This window comes from Mytilus trossulus, chromosome 7, assembly GCF_036588685.1.
Source record: "Mytilus trossulus isolate FHL-02 chromosome 7, PNRI_Mtr1.1.1.hap1, whole genome shotgun sequence".
NCBI lineage: Eukaryota > Metazoa > Mollusca > Bivalvia > Mytilida > Mytilidae > Mytilus > Mytilus trossulus.
In genome coordinates this window covers 84,871,056-84,889,911 of record NC_086379.1, presented here as the reverse complement: position 1 = coordinate 84,889,911, position 18,856 = coordinate 84,871,056, and the positions used below count along the sequence as shown (strand labels likewise).

The 18,856-nt window shown below is 35.2% G+C and overlaps 1 protein-coding gene across 2 annotated transcripts in view; it reads right to left on the bottom strand.

Annotated features, from left to right (window-relative positions):
• Nucleotides 1–1,206, bottom strand: part of LOC134726046 (lysosomal alpha-mannosidase-like) — a 34,078-nt gene extending 32,872 nt beyond the window's left edge. For both annotated transcript variants that reach the window (XM_063590429.1, XM_063590430.1), the window contains exons 1-2: nt 1,107–1,206; nt 201–303 (exon numbers count right to left, since the gene is read on the bottom strand). In XM_063590429.1, coding sequence (XP_063446499.1) covers nt 201–303; nt 1,107–1,190 — 187 coding nt within the window. In that variant the 5' untranslated portion in view covers nt 1,191–1,206. The remainder of the gene's footprint in view (nt 1–200; nt 304–1,106) is intronic.
• Nucleotides 1,207–18,856: the final 17,650 nt, after the last annotated feature.

Here is an 18,856-nt window from a genome sequence, read left to right as displayed (position 1 = left end):
TCCTGGTACCTTTGATAACTATTATAAAGAAAATCCATGTGAAGAATGTTATGGATTAACACTGAATGGTATATTGTAATCTCATATTTACACGAATTCATCCATATATCACTGAGGCCTTAGAATCCATGCTATGATCATGCTATGCGTAATATATTTTTTAGATCATTTGATCATTAAGTTGTATCTTGCATAATTACCTCCGTAGTAGTACTGGTCTACTGTTTTTAACCAACCGACATCATCATGCGTATGGGGTACCAGATGAACATTCAGCATGTCTTCTTTGATAGGGTTGCAGCTCTGAAAAAGGGAAAGGAAATCAATGTCTCTTAATAGCATTGTCCTATTGAATAACAGTCTTGTTGACACAGTTAGACACTTCTTAATTATACACATCTTTCGTGTGTTCGACATGCACAGCTTTTGTAGCAATAGCACACAGTTTGGACTTTAAAATAAGTATGATAAGTAAATAAGTGTGAAGACCTACCTTTCCCTATTATAATGGTTTACTTTTCGAGTATGAATTGCGACTTGGATGGATAGTTAGTTGTCTTATTGGCAGTAATACCACATCTGCCTATATCTATAACTCTGAAAACGCATGTCAAGTCTTATAAATGAAATTTCCTCATTTTAAACGGGTGTACGGTTGTTTTAATTGTTAACACGTGTTCATAGTCTCCATCACAATACCAAAGAGTTGTGCTCCACTGTCTTTGGGGGAGGGGGGATACATGAAAATGAACAGATACACAAATTTACACCTTTAAAATTACTAGTTTCAGTTGACAGTTTTCAAGGACCGTGATATTTCCACTGAAACTTGCATCCTTACAAAAATCTATGCTTTCTTTAGTAAAAATTAGAAGTATAAAAAATATACTATGGTGAAAATGAACTGGAAAACCATCATGTGTTGTAGGAGAAATGGATGAGCTTACATCATGGCTCAAATTATGTTCATTTAATAACTGTCTCGGCAATTGGAGTCTGATTTGTTTGTCTACTGCAACATCATTGAATGAAAAAAATGTGGTATCAGACTATTTTCTATGATCCCCAAATATTGACCATTTATATAAATCATCAAAAAGACTTACGTCGTATCCACATTCTGGTTGTGAAGGGCGTGCCTGTGCCCCCAGACAGAACACCAGGAGTAATCCCAATATGTAGACATCCATCTTTGTGACAGAGATGTCGATCATATGATAGATAGATAATGATATTTATAAAGAAAATGATAAACTATACTTTGTTTGATATCCGTAATCAGGTACATAATAAAGCAGATTATACAAGCAGACTTTTGTGATAGATTACAACAGTCTACATTGGGATATAGAAAAAAAAATAGTTAATTTGATTTATGCTCAAATATTTACATAAATGTCTTTAGATATAATGCTTTATGTATATATACGGTTGAATTTGAATGAACTGATGTGACCATGAAGCTGAAAAATAACTGAACGCAATTTTCCTGGTTTGACGAAGCGCACACTAGCTTATTCTTACAAGTTAATTTATTCGTGCTGTCCCAAGTTTGGAACTTGTGATTATGTGATGTTTGTCATAATTGTTTTTCGTTTCTTCAACTTGCTTTATCATTTATCAAGTGTTCACTTGTCTCGTTTTCAATTGTTTCGCACTCTTTCATACCAGGGCAACTTTTCGTGAACAGAAAGATTGAAAGCGTTTTGAAGATATGCACCTGCTGTATTATGAAATTGCTTTATCCTAGGGAACTTAAAAACAAAAGTTACCCTAACCCCATTTTTCGGATTTGTGGAACTAAGTCCTTTTTCCAAAGACGGTACAGTTTTGTACAATCTACTCCTCCTGTAGTTTTTTTAATTGAAATTCATAGATACTTGGATACAGGACAATTTGTTTTAACCTTCTTCCCCCTTTATCCAAAATCCGTTATTTTATTTTCTACCAAAGGCAATTTTTTCCGTGTTTTGCTCAATTATACGAACAAAATTATTCTACAAATGGTTTGTATTTGCTATTTACTGTCAATTTATCGTTTATTATGATCGTTTTGTCTGTTCAGTTTCTCTCTATCTTCTTTAGTTTTTTGCTCAAAACACAAAAGTGGATTATAAAATTCTCATTTAAGAACAATAACTAATAAAAGGGGTGAAATCCTTCTTACTTTCTCGGCAAAATCACATTTTCTTGTAGATCATGTCCTGCATATCATTTTTGTTATTCACACTTTCTATTTATCTATAATATGTTTTATGACATAAGGTTAGCACGCCACAAAATTAATCTCTAGTTAAGAATTTCTCCATCCTGATGGGAGTTAGAGATATAGTGTTGTACTCTTCTGGTGTGACAGACACATATAGTGATTTCTGGAAAGATATAGACATATAGTTTTCATTTGTTTTTGATTTTTTTTCTCTTTCTGATAAAATATAGAGATGTCGTGTTTGTGCTATATCTGATCCAAGAAAGATTTGTCGATCTGGCTCTTTTTGGTTAGAAATGGAGATATTGTTTTTAAACACTTCTGGTGAAAGATATATGTTTAATTTTCGAGATATAAATTTTGTTTTCTTTGGATATGAGATACAGATACAGTGTTCGTGTCATTTAGATGAGAGATACAGATACAGTTTTCGTGTCCTTTAGATGAGAGATACAGATACAGTGTTCGTGTTCTTTTGATAGAGATTCAGATACAGTGTTCGTGTCCTTTGGATGAGAGATACAGATACAGTTTTCGTGTCCTTTAGATGAGAGATACAGATACAGTGTTCGTGTCCTTATGATAGAGATACAGATACAATGTTCGTGTTCTTTAGATATGAGATACAGATACAGTGTTCGTGTTCTTTAGATGAGAGATACAGATACAGTTTTCGTGTCCTTTAGATGAGAGATACAGATACAGTGTTCGTGTTCTTTTGATAGAGATTCAGATACAGTGTTCGTGTCCTTTAGATGAGAGATACAGATACAGTTTTCGTGTCCTTTAGATGAGAGATACAGATACAGTGTTCGTGTCCTTATGATAGAGATACAGATACAATGTTCGTGTTCTTTAGATATGAGATACAGATACAGTTTCCGTGTCCTTTAGATGAGAGATACAGATACAGTTTTCGTGTCCTTTAGATGAGAGATACAGATACAGTGTTCGTGTTCTTTAGATGAGAGATACAGATACAGTTTTCGTGTCCTTTAGATATGAGATACAGATACAGTGTTCGTGTTCTTTAGATAAGAGATACAGATACAGTTTTCGTGTCCTTTAGATAAGAGATACAGATACAGTGTTCGTGTTCTTTAGATAAGAGATACAGATACAGTTTTCGTGTCCTTTAGATAAGAGATACAGATACAGTGTTCGTGTCCTTTAGATGAGAGATACAGATACAGTTTTCGTGTCCTTTAGATAAGAGATACAGATACAGTTTTCGTGTCCTTTAGATAAGAGATACAGATACAGTTTTCGTGTTCTTTAGATGAGAGATACAGATACAGTGTTCGTGTCCTTTAGATAAGAGATACAGATACAGTTTTCGTGTCCTTTAGATAAGAGATACAGATACAGTTTTCGTGTCCTTTAGATGAGAGATACAGATACAGTGTTCGTGTTCTTTAGATGAGAGATACAGATACAGTTTTCGTGTCCTTTAGATGAGAGATACAGATACAGTGTTCGTGTCCTTTAGATGAGAGATACAGATACAGTGTTCGTGTCCTTTAGATATGAGATACAGATACAGTGTTCGTGTTCTTTAGATAAGAGATACAGATACAGTTTTCGTGTCCTTTAGATAAGAGATACAGATACAGTGTTCGTGTTCTTTAGATGAGAGATACAGATACAGTTTTCGTGTCCTTTAGATGAGAGATACAGATACAGTTTTCGTGTCCTTTAGATGAGAGATACAGATACAGTGTTCGTGTTCTTTTGATAGAGATTCAGATACAGTGTTCGTGTCCTTTAGATGAGAGATACAGATACAGTGTTCGTGTCCTTTAGATGAGAGATACAGATACAGTGTTCGTGTTCTTTTGATAGAGATTCAGATACAGTGTTCGTGTCCTTTAGATGAGAGATACAGATACAGTGTTCGTGTCATTTAGATGAGAGATACAGATACAGTTTTCGTGTCCTTTAGATGAGAGATACAGATACAGTGTTCGTGTTCTTTAGATAAGAGATACAGATACAGTTTTCGTGTCCTTTGGATATGAGATACAGATACAGTGTTCGTGTTCTTTTGATAAGAGATACAGATACAGTTTTCGTGTCCTTTGGATGAGAGATACAGATACAGTGTTCGTGTCCTTTAGATGAGAGATACAGATACAGTGTTCGTGTTCTTTTGATAGAGATTCAGATACAGTGTTCGTGTCCTTTAGATGAGAGATACAGATACAGTTTTCGTGTCCTTTAGATGAGAGATACAGATACAGTGTTCGTGTTCTTTAGATAAGAGATACATATACAGTTTTCGTGTCCTTTAGATGAGAGATACAGATACAGTGTTCGTGTCCTTTAGATGAGAGATACAGATACAGTTTTCGTGTCCTTAAGATGAGAGATACAGATACAGTTTTCGTGTCCTTTAGATAAGAGATACAGATACAGTGTTCGTGTCCTTTAGATATGAGATACAGATACAGTTTTCGTGTCCTTTAGATGAGAGATACAGATACAGTGTTCGTGTTCTTTTGATAGAGATTCAGATACAGTGTTCGTGTCCTTTAGATGAGAGATACAGATACAGTGTTCGTGTCATTTAGATGAGAGATACAGATACAGTTTTCGTGTCCTTTAGATGAGAGATACAGATACAGTGTTCGTGTTCTTTAGATAAGAGATACAGATACAGTTTTCGTGTCCTTTAGATGAGAGATACAGATACAGTGTTCGTGTCCTTTAGATGAGAGATACAGATACAGTGTTCGTGTTCTTTTGATAGAGATTCAGATACAGTGTTCGTGTCCTTTAGATGAGAGATACATATACAGTTTTCGTGTCCTTTAGATGAGAGATACAGATACAGTGTTCGTGTCCTTTAGATGAGAGATACAGATACAGTTTTCGTGTCCTTTAGATGAGAGATACAGATACAGTTTTCGTGTCCTTTAGATAAGAGATACAGATACAGTGTTCGTGTCCTTTAGATATGAGATACAGATACAGTTTTCGTGTCCTTTAGATGAGAGATACAGAAACAGTTTCCGTGTCCTTTAGATAAGAGATACAGATACAGTTTTCGTGTCCTTTAGATGAGAGATACAGATACAGTTTTCGTGTCCTTTAGATAAGAGATACAGATACAGTTTTCGTGTCCTTTAGATAAGAGATACAGATACAGTGTTCGTGTTCTTTAGATGAGAGATACAGATACAGTGTTCGTGTTCTTTTGATAGAGATACAGATACAGTGTTCGTGTCCTTTAGATGAGAGATACAGATACAGTGTTCGTGTTCTTTTGATAGAGATACAGATACAGTTTTCGTGTCCTTTAGATAAGAGATACAGATACAGTTTTCGTGTCCTTTAGATAAGAGATACAGATACAGTTTTCGTGTTCTTTAGATAAGAGATACAGATACAGTGTTCGTGTCCTTTTGATAGAGATACAGATACAGTGTTCGTGTCCTTTAGATGAGAGATACAGATACAGTGTTCGTGTTCTTTTGATAGAGATACAGATACAGTTTTCGTGTCCTTTAGATAAGAGATACAGATACAGTGTTCGTGTTCTTTAGATGAGAGATACAGATACAGTGTTCGTGTTCTTTTGATAGAGATACAGATACAGTGTTCGTGTCCTTTAGATGAGAGATACAGATACAGTGTTCGTGTTCTTTTGATAGAGATACAGATACAGTTTTCGTGTCCTTTAGATAAGAGATACAGATACAGTTTCCGTGTCCTTTAGATAAGAGATACAGATACAGTTTCCGTGTCCTTTAGATAAGAGATACAGATACAGTTTTCGTGTCCTTTTGATGAGAGATACAGATACAGTTTTCGTGTCCTTTAGATAAGAGATACAGATACAGTGTTCGTGTCCTTTAGATGAGAGATACAGATACAGTTTTCGTGTCCTTTAGATAGAGATACAGATACAGTGTTCGTGTCCTTTAGATGAGAGATACAGATACAGTGTTCGTGTTCTTTTGATAGAGATACAGATACAGTTTTCGTGTCCTTTAGATAAGAGATACAGATACAGTTTTCGTGTCCTTTAGATAAGAGATACAGATACAGTTTTCGTGTCCTTTTGATTAGAGATACAGATACAGTTTTCGTGTCCTTTGGATGAGAGATACAGATACAGTGTTCGTGTCCTTTAGATGAGAGATACAGATACAGTGTTCGTGTTCTTTTGATAGAGATACAGATACAGTTTTCGTGTCCTTTAGATAAGAGATACAGATACAGTTTTCGTGTCCTTTTGATAGAGATACAGATACAGTTTTCGTGTCCTTTAGATAAGAGATACAGATACAGTGTTCGTGTCCTTTAGATGAGAGATACAGATACAGTGTTCGTGTTCTTTAGATGAGAGATACAGATACAGTTTTCGTGTCCTTTAGATAAGAGATACAGATACAGTTTTCGTGTCCTTTAGATAAGAGATACAGATACAGTTTTCGTGTTCTTTAGATAAGAGATACAGATACAGTGTTCGTGTTCTTTTGATAGAGATACAGATACAGTGTTCGTGTTCTTTAGATAAGAGATACAGATACAGTTTTCGTGTCCTTTAGATGAGAGATACAGATACAGTGTTCGTGTCCTTTAGATGAGAGATACAGATACAGTGTTCGTGTTCTTTTAATAAGAGATACAGATACAATGTTCGTGTTCTTTAGATGAGTTATACAGATACAGTGTTCGTGTTCTTTTGATGACAGACACATATACAGTTTTCGTGTTCTTTTGATGACAGATACATATACAGTGTTCGTGTTCTTTAGATGAGAGATACAGATACAGTGATCGTGTCCTTTAGATGAGAGATACAGATACAGTGTTCGTGTTCTTTTAATAAGAGATACAGATACAATGTTCGTGTTCTTTAGATGAGTTATACAGATACAGTGTTCGTGTTCTTTTGATGACAGACACATATACAGTTTTCGTGTTCTTTTGATGACAGATACATATACAGTGTTCGTGTTCTTTTGATAGAGATACAGATACAGTGTTCGTGTTCTTTTGATGACAGACACATACACAGTGTTCTTGTCCTTTTGATAAGAGATACGATACAGTGTTCGTGTCCTTTTGATAGAGATACAGATACAGTGTTCCTGTTCTTTAGATGAGAGATACAGATACAGTTTTCGTGTCCTTTAGATAAGAGATACAGATACAGTTTTCGTGTCCTTTTGATTAGAGATACAGATACAGTTTTCGTGTCCTTTAGATAAGAGATACAGATACAGTGTTCGTGTCCTTTAGATAAGAGATACAGATACAGTTTTCGTGTCCTTTAGATAAGAGATACAGATACAGTTTTCGTGTCCTTTAGATAAGAGATACAGATACAGTTTTCGTGTCCTTTTGATTAGAGATACAGATACAGTGTTCGTGTTCTTTAGATAAGAGATACAGATACAGTGTTCGTGTTCTTTTGATAGAGATACAGATACAGTGTTCGTGTTCTTTAGATAAGAGATACAGATACAGTTTTCGTGTCCTTTAGATGAGAGATACAGATACAGTGTTCGTGTCCTTTAGATGAGAGATACAGATACAGTGTTCGTGTTCTTTTAATAAGAGATACAGATACAATGTTCGTGTTCTTTAGATGAGTTATACAGATACAGTGTTCGTGTTCTTTTGATGACAGACACATATACAGTTTTCGTGTTCTTTTGATGACAGATACATATACAGTGTTCGTGTTCTTTAGATGAGAGATACAGATACAGTGTTCGTGTCCTTTAGATGAGAGATACAGATACAGTGTTCGTGTTCTTTTAATAAGAGATACAGATACAATGTTCGTGTTCTTTAGATGAGTTATACAGATACAGTGTTCGTGTTCTTTTGATGACAGACACATATACAGTTTTCGTGTTCTTTTGATGACAGATACATATACAGTGTTCGTGTTCTTTTGATAGAGATACAGATACAGTGTTCGTGTTCTTTTGATGACAGACACATATACAGTTTTCGTGTTCTTTTGATGACAGATACATATACAGTGTTCGTGTTCTTTAGATAGAGATACATATACAGTTTTCGTGTTCTTTTGATGACAGACACATACACAGTGTTCTTGTCCTTTTGATAAGAGATACGATACAGTGTTCGTGTCCTTTTGATAGAGATACAGTGTTCCTGTTCTTTTGATGACAGACACATACACAGTGTTCGTGTCCTTTAGATAGAGATACATATACAGTTTTCGTGTTCTTTTGATGACAGACACATATACAGTTTTCGTGTTCTTTTGATGACAGATACATATACAGTGTTCGTGTTCTTTAGATAGAGATACATATACAGTTTTCGTGTTCTTTTGATGACAGACACATACACAGTGTTCTTGTCCTTTTGATAAGAGATACAGATACAGTGTTCGTGTCCTTTTGATAGAGATACAGTGTTCCTGTTCTTTTGATGACAGACACATACACAGTGTTCGTGTCCTTTAGATAGAGATACATATACAGTTTTCGTGTTCTTTTGATGACAGATACAGATACAGTGTTCGTGTTCTTTTGATGACAGATACAGATACAGTGTTCGTGTTCTTTTGATGAGAGATACATATACAGTGTTCGTGTCCTTTTGATGACAGATACAGATACAGTGTTTGTGTTCTTTTGATAGAGATACATATACAGTTTTCGTGTCCTTTTGATGACAGATACATATACAGTGTTTGTGTTCTTTTGATGACAGATACATATACAGTGTTCGTGTTCTTTTCATGACAGATACATATACAGTGTTTGTGTTCTTTTGATGACAGACACATATACAGTGTTTGTGTTCTTTTGATGACAGACACATATACAGTGTTTGTGTTCTTTTGATGACAGACACATATACAGTGTTCGTGTCCTTTTGATGACAGATACATATACATTGTTCGTGTTCTTTTCATGACAGATACATATACAGTGTTTGTGTTCTTTTGATGACAGACACATATACAGTGTTTGTGTTCTTTTGATGACAGATACATATACAGTGTTCGTGTTCTTTTGATGACAGACACATACACAGTGTTCTTGTCCTTTTGATAAGAGATACAGATACAGTGTTCGTGTTCTTTTGATGAGAGATACATATACAGTGTTCGTGTTCTTGTGATGACAGATACATATACAGTGTTCGTGTTCTTTAGATGACAGATACAGATACAGTGTTCGTGTTCTTTTGATAGAGATACAGATACAGTTTTCGTGTCCTTTTGATAAGAGATACAGATACAGTTTTCGTGTCCTTTTGATTAGAGATACAGATATAGTTTCCGTGTCCTTTTGATATGAGAAACAGATACAGTTTTCGTGTCCTTTAGATAAGAGATACAGATATAGTTTCCGTGTCCTTTTGATATGAGATACAGATACAGTTTTCGTGTCCTTTAGATAAGAGATACAGATATAGTTTCCGTGTCCTTTGGATATGAGATACAGATACAGTTTTCGTGTCCTTTAGATAAGAGATACAGATACAGTGTTCGTGTTCTTTAGATGAGAGATACAGAAACAGTTTTCGTGTCCTTTGGATAAGAGATACAGATACAGTGTTCGTGTCCTTTTGATTAGAGATACAGATATAGTTTCCGTGTCCTTTGGATATGAGATACAGATACAGTTTTCGTGTCCTTTTGATAGAGATACAGATACAGTTTTCGTGTTCTTTAGATGAGAGATACAGAAACAGTTTTCGTGTCCTTTGGATAAGAGATACAGATACAGTCTTCGTGTCCTTTAGATGAGAGATACAGATACAGTGTTCGTGTCCTTTTGATAAGAGATACAGATACAGTTTCCTTGTTCTTTGGATGAGAGATACAGATACAGTGTTCGTGTCCTTTTGATTAGAGATACAGATATAGTTTCCGTGTCCTTTGGATATGAGATACAGATACAGTTTTCGTGTCCTTTAGATGAGAGATACAGATACAGTTTTCGTGTTCTTTTGATGAGAGATACAGATACAGTGTTCGTGTCCTTTAGATGAGAGATACAGATACAGTTTTCGTGTTCTTTGGATAAGAGATACAGATACAGTGTTCGTGTCCTTTTGATAAGAGATACAGATACAGTTTCCTTGTTCTTTGGATGAGAGATACAGATACAGTGTTCGTGTCCTTTTGATTAGAGATACAGATATAGTTTCCGTGTCCTTTGGATATGAGATACAGATACAGTTTTCGTGTCCTTTAGATGAGAGATACAGATACAGTTTTCGTGTTCTTTAGATGAGAGATACAGAAACAGTTTTCGTGTCCTTTGGATAAGAGATACAGATACAGTTTTCGTGTCCTTTAGATGAGAGATACAGATACAGTTTTCGTGTCCTTTTGATGAGAGATACAGATACAGTCTTCGTGTTCTTTAGATGAGAGATACAGATACAGTTTTCGTGTCCTTTAGATGAGAGATACAGATACAGTTTTCGTGTCCTTTAGATGAGAGATACCGATACAGTTTTCGTGTCCTTTAGATGAGAGATACAGATACAGTTTTCGTGTCCTTTGGATGAGAGATACAGATACAGTGTTCGTGTTCTTTTGATAGAGATACAGATACAATGTTCATGTTCTTTTGATAGAGATACAGATACAGTGTTCGTGTTCTTTTGATAGAGATACAGATACAATGTTCATGTTCTTTTGATAGAGATTCAGATACAGTGTTCGTGTCCTTTAGATGAGAGATACAGATACAGTTTTCGTGTTCTTTAGATGAGAGATACAGATACAGTGTTCGTGTTCTTTTGATAGAGATACAGATACAATGTTCATGTTCTTTTGATAGAGATACAGATACAGTGTTCGTGTCCTTTTGATTAGAGATACAGATACAGTTTTCGTGTCCTTTAGATGAGAGATACAGATACAGTTTTCGTGTCCTTTGGATGAGAGATACATATACAGTGTTCGTGTCCTTTTGATAAGAGATACAGAAACAGTTTTCGTGTCCTTTGGATGAGAGATACAGATACAGTGTTCGTGTCCTTTTGATAAGAGATACAGATACAGTTTCCTTGTTCTTTGGATGAGAGATACAGATACAGTTTCCTTGTTCTTTGGATGAGAGATACAGATACAGTTTTCGTGTCCTTTAGATGAGAGATACAGATACAGTTTTCGTGTCCTTTAGATGAGAGATACAGATACAGTGTTCGTGTTCTTTTGATAGAGATTCAGATACAGTGTTCGTGTTCTTTAGATGAGAGATACAGATACAGTTTCCTTGTTCTTTGGATGAGAGATACAGATACAGTTTCCTTGTTCTTTGGATGAGAGATACAGATACAGTTTTCGTGTCCTTTAGATGAGAGATACAGATACAGTTTTCGTGTCCTTTAGATGAGAGATACAGATACAGTTTTCGTGTCATTTAGATGAGAGATACAGATACAGTTTTCGTGTTCTTTTGATAGAGATACAGATACAATGTTCATGTTCTTTTGATAGAGATACAGATACAGTGTTCGTGTTCTTTTGATAGAGATACAGATACAATGTTCATGTTCTTTTGATAGAGATACAGATACAGTGTTCGTGTTCTTTTGATAGAGATACAGATACAATGTTCATGTTCTTTTGATAGAGATACAGATACAATGTTCATGTTCTTTTGATAGAGATACAGATACAGTGTTCGTGTTCTTTTGATAGAGATACAGATACAGTGTTCGTGTTCTTTTGATAGAGATACAGATACAATGTTCATGTTCTTTTGATAGAGATTCAGATACAGTGTTCGTGTCCTTTAGATGAAAGATACAGATACAGTGTTCGTGTCCTTTAGATGAAAGATACAGATACAGTGTTTGTGTTCTTTTGATATGAGATACAGATACAGTGTTCGTGTTCTTTTGATAAGAGCTACAGATAAAGTTTTCGTGTTTTTTTGATAAGAGCTACATATACAGATTTCGTGTCCTTTAGATGAGAGATACAGATACAGTGTTCGTGTCCTTTTGATAAAAATACAGATACAATGTTCATGTTCTTTTGATAGAGATTCAGATACAGTGTTCGTGTCCTTTAGATGAGAGATACAGATACAGTTTTCGTGTCCTTTGGATGAGAGATACAGATACAGTGTTCGTGTCCTTTGGATGAGAGATACAGATATATAGATTCTTACACTGCAACAAGTGTATTACGATATTTCTCCACTCGAGACAGTTAAATTTTATTATTTAAAGCGTGAGGCTTGCCGAGCCCTTTAAATAATAAAATTTAACTGTCGAGAGTGGAGAAATATCGTAATACACGAGTTATAGTGTCGGAATCTGTTTCTCTAATGCTTTTTATCGTTCTTTTTCAAAGATTTTCAGGAAATTGTGCTCTTTATATGCGACGTCATCAGGCAAGGTCGCCTTTTTTCATGACGTCACAATAGGAAAATTGAGAAGAAAACAAAACAATTTGACGTCATAATCAAATTTCGACTAATCATTTGCCGAGAACAGATTTTTCACTAGTGAGGAGAAATATTTTTCTCACACCGGACAGGAAATGTGAAAATAGCACAAAAATTAGAGAAACAGTGTTCGTGTTCTTTTGATAGAGATACAGATATAGTTTCCGTGTCCTTTTGATATGAGATACAGATACAGTTTTCGTGTCCTTTAGATAAGAGATACAGATATAGTTTCCGTGTCCTTTTGATATGAGATACAGATACAGTTTCCGTGTCCTTTAGATAAGAGATACAGATATAGTTTCCGTGTCCTTTGGATATGAGATACAGATACAGTTTTCGTGTCCTTTAGATAAGAGATACAGATACAGTGTTCGTGTTCTTTAGATGAGAGATACAGAAACAGTTTTCGTGTCCTTTGGATGAGAGATACAGATACAGTGTTCGTGTCCTTTAGATAAGAGATACAGATACAGTTTTCGTGTCCTTTAGATAAGAGATACAGATACAGTTTTCGTGTCCTTTAGATGAGAGATACAGATACAGTCTTCGTGTTCTTTAGATAAGAGATACAGATACAGTTTTCGTGTTCTTTAGATGAGTTATACAGATACAGTGTTCGTGTTCTTTTGATAGAGATACAGATACAGTGTTCGTGTTCTTTAGATAAGAGATACAGATACAGTTTTCGTGTTCTTTAGATGAGAGATACAGATACAGTTTTCGTGTCCTTTAGATAAGAGATACAGATACAGTTTTCGTGTCCTTTAGATGAGAGATACAGATACAGTTTCCTTGTCCTTTAGATAAGAGATACAGATACAGTCTTCGTGTCCTTTAGATGAGAGATACAGATACAGTTTCCTTGTTCTTTGGATAAGAGATACAGATACAGTTTTCGTGTCCTTTAGATAAGAGATACAGATACAATGTTCATGTCCTTTTGATGAGAGATACAGATACAGTTTTCGTGTCCTTTGGATATGAGATACAGATACAGTGTTCGTGTTCTTTTAATAGAGATACAGATACAGTGTTCGTGTCCTTTAGATAAGAGATACAGATACAATGTTCATGTCCTTTTGATTAGAGATACAGATATAGTTTCCGTGTCCTTTGGATATGAGATACAGATACAGTTTTCGTGTCCTTTAGATGAGAGATACCGATACAGTGTTCGTGTCCTTTAGATAAGAGATACAGATACAGTGTTCGTGTCCTTTTGATTAGAGATACAGATATAGTTTCCGTGTCCTTTGGATATGAGATACAGATACAGTTTTCGTGTCCTTTAGATAAGAGATACAGATATAGTTTCCGTGTCCTTTTGATATGAGATACAGATACAGTTTCCGTGTCCTTTAGATAAGAGATACAGATATAGTTTCCGTGTCCTTTGGATATGAGATACAGATACAGTTTTCGTGTCCTTTAGATAAGAGATACAGATATAGTTTCCGTGTCCTTTGGATATGAGATACAGATACAGTTTTCGTGTCCTTTAGATAAGAGATACAGATACAGTGTTCGTGTTCTTTAGATGAGAGATACAGAAACAGTTTTCGTGTCCTTTGGATGAGAGATACAGATACAGTCTTCGTGTTCTTTAGATAAGAGATACAGATACAGTTTTCGTGTTCTTTAGATAAGAGATACAGATACAGTGTTCGTGTTCTTTTAATAGAGATACAGATACAATGTTCGTGTCCTTTAGATATGAGATACAGATACAGTGTTCGTGTCCTTTAGATAAGAGATACAGATATAGTTTCCGTGTCCTTTTGATATGAGATACAGATACAGTTTCCGTGTCCTTTAGATAAGAGATACAGATATAGTTTCCGTGTCCTTTGGATATGAGATACAGATACAGTTTTCGTGTCCTTTAGATAAGAGATACAGATACAGTGTTCGTGTTCTTTAGATGAGAGATACAGAAACAGTTTTCGTGTCCTTTGGATGAGAGATACAGATACAGTGTTCGTGTCCTTTAGATAAGAGATACAGATACAGTTTTCGTGTCCTTTAGATAAGAGATACAGATACAGTTTTCGTGTCCTTTAGATGAGAGATACAGATACAGTCTTCGTGTTCTTTAGATAAGAGATACAGATACAGTTTTCGTGTTCTTTAGATGAGTTATACAGATACAGTGTTCGTGTTCTTTTGATAGAGATACAGATACAGTGTTCGTGTTCTTTAGATAAGAGATACAGATACAGTTTTCGTGTTCTTTAGATGAGAGATACAGATACAGTTTTCGTGTCCTTTAGATAAGAGATACAGATACAGTTTTCGTGTCCTTTAGATGAGAGATACAGATACAGTTTCCTTGTCCTTTAGATAAGAGATACAGATACAGTCTTCGTGTCCTTTAGATGAGAGATACAGATACAGTTTCCTTGTTCTTTGGATAAGAGATACAGATACAGTTTTCGTGTCCTTTAGATAAGAGATACAGATACAATGTTCATGTCCTTTTGATGAGAGATACAGATACAGTTTTCGTGTCCTTTGGATATGAGATACAGATACAGTGTTCGTGTTCTTTTAATAGAGATACAGATACAGTGTTCGTGTCCTTTAGATAAGAGATACAGATACAATGTTCATGTCCTTTTGATTAGAGATACAGATATAGTTTCCGTGTCCTTTGGATATGAGATACAGATACAGTTTTCGTGTCCTTTAGATGAGAGATACCGATACAGTGTTCGTGTCCTTTAGATAAGAGATACAGATACAGTGTTCGTGTCCTTTTGATTAGAGATACAGATATAGTTTCCGTGTCCTTTGGATATGAGATACAGATACAGTTTTCGTGTCCTTTAGATGAGAGATACCGATACAGTGTTCGTGTCCTTTAGATGAGAGATACAGATACAGTGTTCGTGTCCTTTAGATGAAAGATACAGATACAGTGTTTGTGTTCTTTTGATATGAGATACAGATACAGTGTTCGTGTTCTTTTGATAAGAGCTACAGATAAAGTTTTCGTGTTTCTTTGATAAGAGCTACATATACAGATTTCGTGTCCTTTAGATGAGAGATACAGATACAGTGTTCGTGTCCTTTTGATAAAAATACAGATACAATGTTCATGTTCTTTTGATAGAGATTCAGATACAGTGTTCGTGTCCTTTAGATGAGAGATACAGATACAGTTTTCGTGTCCTTTGGATGAGAGATACAGATACAGTGTTCGTGTCCTTTGGATGAGAGATACAGATATATAGATTCTTACACTGCAACAAGTGTATTACGATATTTCTCCACTCGAGACAGTTAAATTTTATTATTTAAAGCGTGAGGCTTGCCGAGCCCTTTAAATAATAAAATTTAACTGTCGAGAGTGGAGAAATATCGTAATACACGAGTTATAGTGTCGGAATCTGTTTCTCTAATGCTTTTTATCGTTCTTTTTCAAAGATTTTCAGGAAATTGTGCTCTTTATATGCGACGTCATCAGGCAAGGTCGCCTTTTTTCATGACGTCACAATAGGAAAATTGAGAAGAAAACAAAACAATTTGACGTCATAATCAAATTTCGACTAATCATTTGCCGAGAACAGATTTTTCACTAGTGAGGAGAAATATTTTTCTCACACCGGACAGGAAATGTGAAAATAGCACAAAAATTAGAGAAACAGTGTTCGTGTTCTTTTGATAGAGATACAGATATAGTTTCCGTGTCCTTTTGATATGAGATACAGATACAGTTTTCGTGTCCTTTAGATAAGAGATACAGATATAGTTTCCGTGTCCTTTTGATATGAGATACAGATACAGTTTCCGTGTCCTTTAGATAAGAGATACAGATATAGTTTCCGTGTCCTTTGGATATGAGATACAGATACAGTTTTCGTGTCCTTTAGATAAGAGATACAGATATAGTTTCCGTGTCCTTTGGATATGAGATACAGATACAGTTTTCGTGTCCTTTAGATAAGAGATACAGATACAGTGTTCGTGTTCTTTAGATGAGAGATACAGAAACAGTTTTCGTGTCCTTTGGATGAGAGATACAGATACAGTCTTCGTGTTCTTTAGATAAGAGATACAGATACAGTTTTCGTGTTCTTTAGATAAGAGATACAGATACAGTGTTCGTGTTCTTTTAATAGAGATACAGATACAATGTTCGTGTCCTTTAGATATGAGATACAGATACAGTGTTCGTGTCCTTTAGATAAGAGATACAGATACAATGTTCATGTCCTTTTGATTAGAGATACAGATATAGTTTCCGTGTCCTTTGGATATGAGATACAGATACAGTTTTCGTGTCCTTTAGATGAGAGATACCGATACAGTGTTCGTGTCCTTTAGATAAGAGATACAGATACAGTGTTCGTGTCCTTTTGATTAGAGATACAGATATAGTTTCCGTGTCCTTTGGATATGAGATACAGATACAGTTTTCGTGTCCTTTAGATGAGAGATACCGATACAGTGTTCGTGTCCTTTAGATGAGAGATACAGATACAGTTTTCGTGTCCTTCAGATGAGAGATACAGATACAGTTTTCGTGTCTTTTGGATATGAGATACAGATACAGTGTTCGTGTCCTTTAGATGAGAGATACAGATACAGTTTCCTTGTTCTTTAGATGAGAGATACAGATACAGTTTTCGTGTCCTTTAGATGAGAGATACAGATACAGTGTTCGTGTCCTTTTGATAAAAATACAGATACAATGTTCATGTTCTTTTGATAAAGATTCAGATACAGTGTTCGTGTCCTTTAGATGAGAGATACAGATACAGTGTTCGTGTCCTTTGGATGAGAGATACAGATACAGTGTTCGTGTCCTTTGGATGAGAGATACAGATACAGTGTTCGTGTTCTTTTGATAAGAGATACAGATACAGTTTTCGTGTCCTTTTGATTAGAGATACAGATATAGTTTCCGTGTCCTTTTGATATGAGATACAGATACAGTTTTCGTGTCCTTTAGATAAGAGATACAGATATAGTTTCCGTGTCCTTTGGTTATGAGATACAGATACAGTTTTCGTGTCCTTTAGATAAGAGATACAGATACAGTGTTCGTGTTCTTTAGATGAGAGATACAGATACAGTTTTCGTGTCCTTTTGATAGAGATACAGATACAGTTTTCGTGTCCTTTAGATGAGAGATACAGATACAGTTTTCGTGTCCTTTAGATGAGAGATACAGATACAGTGTTCGTGTCCTTTAGATAAGAGATACAGATACAGTTTTCGTGTCCTTTTGATAGAGATACAGATACAGTGTTCGTGTCCTTTAGATAAGAGATACAGATACAGTTTTCGTGTCCTTTAGATAAGAGATACAGATACAGTTTTCGTGTCCTTTGGATAAGAGATACAGATACAGTGTTCGTGTTCTTTAGATAAGAGATACAGATACAGTTTCCTTGTTCTTTAGATAAGAGATACAGATACAGTTTTCGTGTTCTTTTGATGACAGATACAGATACAGTTTTCGTGTTCTTTAGATGAGAGATACAGATACAGTTTTCGTGTCCTTTTGATTAGAGATACAGATACAGTTTCCTTGTTCTTTAGATGAGAGATACAGAAACAGTTTTCGTGTTCTTTAGATGAGAGATACAGATACAGTGTTCGTGTTCTTTTGATAGAGATACAGAAACATTGTTCTTTGGGTGAGGAGACAGGATACAGTTTTCATGCGAGTTTGTTGAGAAATACAGATGTTGTTTTCGTCTTAATTGTTTTTATACATTATTTACGAGTTAATTGAGATTAAAGAATCAAGTGAAATGTATATCTTGTATTGAATTAAATATGATCACGACAAGATTATAAACTACACGTATAACTGATCAAGTACCAGTTATCATATTATCACTTCGTGTCCAGCTTATATCATCTGTAAACGTCTGTTGTAAAACGGTCTTGGATTCTATGCTGAGTTCATTTATAACGATGTATAGCTAGGTATAAGTATATCTGTCTACATATATTGGGTGTGATTTGTTTAAGTGTCTCTGTCTATATATTACAGTGGCTAAGATTTGTGATGTTCCGATGCCTATATATACTGGCTAAGATTTATATAAAATTGGTAGAATTTTCGTAAGTATTCTGTATTATTACTAACTCTTGCATGGAGGACTCCATTATCATCAAATGCTTATAATGTCCTGTTCATTTGACCATTATAAGTTCGATTAGTGTGGAAATATGTGCAACATTGCTAAACATGCGTCATTAACAAGATTTGTTG